Below are 6145 nucleotides of genomic sequence, written 5' to 3' on the forward strand. Positions count from 1 at the left end.
GATGAATAACCCTTTATCATTTTTGATACTACTATAATTGAATAGTGTGTGGTGAATTGAAGAACAGTACAAGTTTAAAAATTATATTTTCAGATATTTTAGCCCAATTTATAATTCTATGCATTTTACGTATCTTGACCCCAGACCTAGAGTGTATTAAGTCCACTTGCTTTTTGTGTGACAACACATTAGCTCTGGAGTACCATACATGGTTTTGAGATTATTCAAAAATGGCTAATTTTAGACTTGTACTGTTCTTCAAGTCACCAATTCAATTATATCTTCAGCAATATTAAGCAGGGAAAACGATTTGCTTCTAATTAAAAATATATAAGTAAGTGATGTCTTCGTAACGAAATGGAACTACATATTTTGGAAATTTTAATTAGTATGTTTTTGCGACTGAAGAGTAGTTAGTTCTATATATAAACTCTTTCTATTAAATTATTCTGAATATTCAAAACGAGGATACCATTACAATGAGTAGAGGCGAATTTAGATACAATTTGAATAGGCCATAATATGCATCTACTATACTTAGAGTGGCAGCTTTTAAGGACCAGCAGTTTTTAGACAAAATTCTGCTGTGGGTCATTTTTAACTTTAAAACGTATGAAAAATCATTTATTTTATAAACTTTTTCATAACATTTATTTACAAACACAAATCAAAACAGATTAAATGTATTAGTACTACTAAAATATACTATACGAAATGTTAAATTATATTGATTGTAATTATTTAATCAATAGATTTGCAGAATTTAAGTATAAGTGTAAAAAGATGTAAAGCAATAAAAAATAAATATTAAAAAGTTTAAATCAGAAAACAATAAATTTTTACAAAAAATTCTTTCGGATCTAGTATTTTAATGTTTATGAACCTCCTCCCCCCTACCATTTCCTTTCATTGCGAAGCAGTAAAAATATGATGGTCTAATGCGGCAAAAACGTAAATCCGCCCTGATAATGAATACCCTGTATAAAATATGTATACTCTATTCTAACGAGATCTTTAAATAATACAGTACAAATAAACACATGTTGATTAAAGATTAGAAGATACAAGAAAATAAAATAATTAATAAACTTGTTCCTAAAGGATATATTCATTCCTATTTGTTTTTCAATGACTGAAAAACAGCCTTTAATAGTACTTTGTTTCTTATAAAAATTATTTTTCAAATCAATCTTTTTAACATTTATATTGTTTATTAAATGAAACAAAAATGATACTTGCTATAGCAATAGCAGGTACTGTCCTAAAAGATAAATACGGAGTGTTTCGAAATTTATGGTACAAATTGGGTTAGCAAGATTCTGTGACTCAAAATAAGATAAAAGTGAAGATTAACGAAATTGCGTGGGAGGTTTCGTTTCCAAGAAAGATGTATTTGAAAATTAGTTGAGTATACGTGTACTTAACTAACAACTGATATCACAGGTTTCACTTCAGATCGTTGCTGTGATCGATACAAGTCCTGCTATTATATTTTGTACGATTGTATCAAATTGGTCACAGCAGCGGGCTATAGTGAAACCTGTAACATCAATTATTATTTTAGTTAAATGCATGCGTACGCGACTAATTTTCAAATGCATCTTACTTGAAAACGAAGTCGCCAACACAATTTTGTTATTCTTGACTTTCGACGTATTTTGAGTCATAGAATCTCCCTCATCCAATTTGTACCATGAATTTCGGAAAACAGTATATAAAACTATATTAACGTTTATCGATAAAAGCGAGAACAGGCAAAATACTCTCATCTATGGTTACCGATAAGACAATGTCCTTATCATTGATATTTTATCCAATAGATGGAAGCATCGATCTTTTGCAGGCTGCAGCTGTAGTTTTGTTTACATGGTCCAGTAGTGTGACGCAAAATTTGCGTAGTTGACGATAGTGAAGGGCATTTGTAGCAATTATGAATGGTATTTTCTATTCGAGTGGCAACGCCGCTGAGGTCGTAACAATCGATAAATACGCGGTTAATAGAATCACAACGTTTAACTTTTAGAGTAAAATATAGAATGCAGAGGTCACACAGTAATAATCAATCGTGGTCATTTCAGTGAGTAATTTGTATAACCCGAATTATGTGTAATAAATTCTTTACAAGAATAGTACATCAAAAATATGACAATATGCTCTTGTATATGTATCACTCAACTCATTTTTCACTGCTTTCACAGCATCAGTGCAAATGATAATTTTAATGATCTATGGCCAGAGCTTTGTCCAAAAGACCCAATCAAACCTTCTACATATAAAAATCAATCAATGAATACTGAAGAAAATAATGAAACTATAGTTTTAGATGATTTTGAATATCCTAAGCTTAATGATATAACTGCTAGGCATAAGTACTCTATCATAGCAAAGAAAAATCAATTACGCACTCCTATTTTAAGAGTTTTAATACCTACGCATACTACTATGGAACCAAAAAAGTCAAGAGCTCTTAGAAAATTTAGAAGAACAGACAAAATTTGCATTAATCTTCAAGAAGCATTGCAGGTAGATATTAACAAGTAGCTTAAAACTTACAAATATGTCTTTAAAATTAATGGAATTAATGTGCGATTTGTTTTCAGAACACTGTGTGTATAAATAAAGGGAATAATAAAGAGCTACCAAGATTGAGGATTAATATTTACAGAGCAAGCTCTGGTGCATTATTAGATACAACAGATGAAAATAAAAGCTGCAAAATTCAGAAAGTTGGGATATCTATATCAAAAGACAGAAAACCCTCAAGGTTAAAAAGAATAATTTTATTAAATCGTGATAGACGTGCACAAATTAATGTAGAGAAACGAGAGACCTTTGAGCGTCAAAAAATAGAGGCTATTTGCAAAGATGTTGACGAGATTGATTTTAGTGCTCTAAACATTACAGCAGACCCAGAAATAGATGTAGATTACGCTAAAAGTGTGCGTACAATGACACTATATGGCAAAGACTATAGAAACAAACAGGAAGAAAATATTTCTGAACCTTCTGTGTATTATAGACCAGACATAATTAAGAAAATAAATAATCTTCATATACAAAATTTTCAAATACGCAATATTTATAAACAGGACCAGTTGCCAGCAAATAACAGTCAGTGTTTCATTAAACCTGATTATACAGTTGAAAATGAAATTATAGAACAAACACTTTCTCTTAAAATAAAAGACGATATCAAAGAAGAAAATATAATTGAACCTGATACTAAAAACTTTTTGACATATTCTTGCAGTTTCAGAGAGTAAGTATTTTATTTTGTACGTAGATAAATATCTCAAGTTCAGTATAATGCTATTAGGTAATAATTTAAATTATCGAATGTTATTTCTGTAATATAGTACATAATATTAATTTGTATAATATACTGCTTAATCTTTAAGTAATAAATGTTATATTTTCGTTCATTAAAATCTCTTACAGTTTTCTCTTCTAATGTACCTGACCCCCTCCCATCATAATTCCTTTCACAAAAATACATTGAAATCCTACTGATTACTGAAATATTGACTTTGCAAGTTGGCACGTCTTACAGATACTGTACAAATATGTTGACCTTAGGCTTCAACGAAAGCCTCGAAAAATTTCTAGAGAATATCACGAGATTGCAAAAGAAGCTTTACGAGAAAAATCCACAGAAATCCAAATACAGGCGACGTTACTATTCCGGGTTGAAGGAAGTTCGCAAACATGTCGAATTGAAAAAGATTAAATTTGTAATAATCGCTCCCGACCTCGAAAAAGTCGAACTCGAAGGTAAATGTAAACTTTGTGTGCTGAGGTAAGATAAAGAGGAGTAATTGAACCCAGTCCGTGCGATAAACGATCAAATCAGAAAATTTCTGCACAGATGTTCAAAGGTGGTAGTTAACTAAACTTCAGCATTCGAAATTAAGCAGTTCTTACGTGATTCTAGGCGGATTGGATGACCAGATAATTAAATTGCTTGACGCGTGCCAAAGGCAAAACGTAGCTTTCTGTTTCGGTTTGCGAAGACGAAAATTGGGATATTTCGCACACGGAAAAGGATTCGTAGGCTGCGTGGGTGTAGCTAATTATAGTGGCACAGAAGTAAATAAATCACTTACATTCATAAAACGTACTAACTAAAAATTAAATACGTTGCGTATCTTTCCTCAGGAACTTTTCAAGAACGTATTGATAGAAGTAGTGCACGCACGGAACGCGTTCAAAAAATTAAGTGGTGCTACAGATGCCATCATCGATATATCGAAGTTAATCTCGGAAGATAATCTACTCTCAGAGAATGTCAACGCTCTTTTAAAAATTTTATCTCCTACTAATATCCTTACTTAGAACGAAATCGATTAAAGAAATATTTTAATTAACACTTTACCTTACAAATGTTTCTCATATTGTAGATACGCATTCAAATTAGTTTAAGTAAAAGAAAAATATACGACTTAGTTAACTAAAATTATCTACTCAGACTAACTTTACATTAGCTATTCAAACATTCCACTGTGTTTAAATTTTCATTAAGTCCTTTGATATGATAATGACTACTTCAATACATACTTGGAAAATATAGTTTGTTTCACTAGTGACTCAATGTACTTATAAACCATTATACATAGAAAACCAATTGGGAATGAATCTATAGGCAATCGAGTTAATTGTTATCGAGTTTTGTATAACCATAACCACAAGTATAACATGTATGTGTAATTGTTACCCAATTTTATACGTTTTTATATACTTAATGAGATTTGCATAAAATATTGAACGTTATATACTCATTTAATTTTATTATACCCTAAAAAATAGATATATTTTAAGTACCTATCCATGTATCTATATTAAGCTATTTTCAGCATATTGTAAAAGAATATTTGTTTCGTTGTTAAATACAGCGTACAAAAAGATCCTGGCCTGAACTAATAGATATGTACATAGAAAAAATATGACTATTTCCAAGCGTAATATATAAACATATACCTGCGGCCATTATGCTTGTAAAAATAAAAAAAGTACGACTCACTCGTATTTCTGCGAACCACTATGTCAAGCTTGAGTAACAGGAGGAACCAAAGATATGCGTTATGTTAACATCCACGAGCTCAAACAGATCAACGATTTCTCAAGAAGCTGTTTGCTGGATCTGAAACAACAGAAGTAAGAAGCGTTAGAAAATCAGTTCTTCAAATATTGAAGTTGCCAAATTCTCTTTATCGAATCCTCGCTACAACCTTTAGACACTTTTCATTAAATTGTATTTAGAAATTGAATGGAATAAAATAGTACATACACAACAACTTACATTATCGTCGCGTTTCAGCGCTCGAATTCGACGCGTATAAGAATCCAGCTTTTTCTGCCTGTAAATAGTAATATATGGAGTTGTTAGCAATATACAGAAACTTAAAATATCTGTACTTATACAGATACTAACGTTGCAAATGACTTCAACTTCATTTAAAAGAACGACAAAACTTTCAAACGATCTCAAGTAGAGAAATAAATTCACATAATCACGAAAACTAATTGTTGTTTAAACACAATATACAATAACTTTAATAAAGCACGTACTACTTTAAGTAGAAATAATAAATAGTAAATAATGATTGAAAGTGATTATAGATGTCGATGAGTACGATATGCTTACATTAAAATTTTAAAGCGTCAAGAGCTCTTACATGCCCGGTATCTACCAAACAAATGACGACTCTTCGTCTGTGTCTGGTAGCTCGTGAAATGATCATTGAGTAGGGGCAACGTCAGTCACCCTTGTAAATTGCATTTGAAAATTCCGGAAACCATTAACTACTTCAAATATTTACTAAACGCCAGCTTCCGACGAAGTCAGAGAAAAACGGAGGCAATAAAATCATAAAAGTAGCTCATAAATAGTGAACTAGTTCGCTTATGATATATTCCCTTAGCACATTTTCCATATTATTTGTATACTAAATATTTTCGGTACGCTATCATTTGAAAACTATACACTTGATGTTTCACACACTTTAAAACTATATTAATTGAAAGGCACATGCAAATTTTCTGTAAAGTAACACGATAATATCCAATATAAGTATATCCAAAACACAAAAAGCTTAAAATGTCGCAAGAATGCCAAAAAAATAGTAAAAAGCTTACCTTTCCAGTTAGA

At 31.0% G+C, this 6145-nt stretch overlaps 1 protein-coding gene across 1 annotated transcript; it reads left to right on the forward strand.

The window, feature by feature from the left end:
• The first annotated feature begins 1880 nt into the window (after window positions 1-1880).
• LOC143183832 (uncharacterized) lies at window positions 1881-5291 on the forward strand. The gene is made up of 6 exons (XM_076385574.1): window positions 1881-2077; window positions 2199-2523; window positions 2601-3259; window positions 3551-3771; window positions 3932-4086; window positions 4156-5291. The coding sequence occupies exons 1-6, from the start codon at window positions 2037-2039 to the stop codon at window positions 4330-4332; spliced, it is 1578 nt and encodes a 525-aa protein (XP_076241689.1). The 5' UTR covers window positions 1881-2036; the 3' UTR covers window positions 4333-5291.
• Window positions 5292-6145: the final 854 nt, after the last annotated feature.

This window comes from Calliopsis andreniformis, chromosome 9, assembly GCF_051401765.1.
Source record: "Calliopsis andreniformis isolate RMS-2024a chromosome 9, iyCalAndr_principal, whole genome shotgun sequence".
NCBI classification, from domain to species: Eukaryota; Metazoa; Arthropoda; class Insecta; order Hymenoptera; family Andrenidae; genus Calliopsis; species Calliopsis andreniformis.

Bases quoted from the DNA above. Each gene is read 5' to 3' on its own strand.
- LOC143183832 (XM_076385574.1), top strand. From the start codon at position 2,037: ATGCAGAGGTCACACAGTAATAATCAATCGTGGTCATTTCA. The intron at 2,078-2,198 runs GTGAGTAATTTG...CTGCTTTCACAG, and splicing joins AATCAATCGTGGTCATTTCA to CATCAGTGCAAATGATAATT. The intron at 4,087-4,155 runs GTAAATAAATCA...ATCTTTCCTCAG, and splicing joins CTAATTATAGTGGCACAGAA to GAACTTTTCAAGAACGTATT.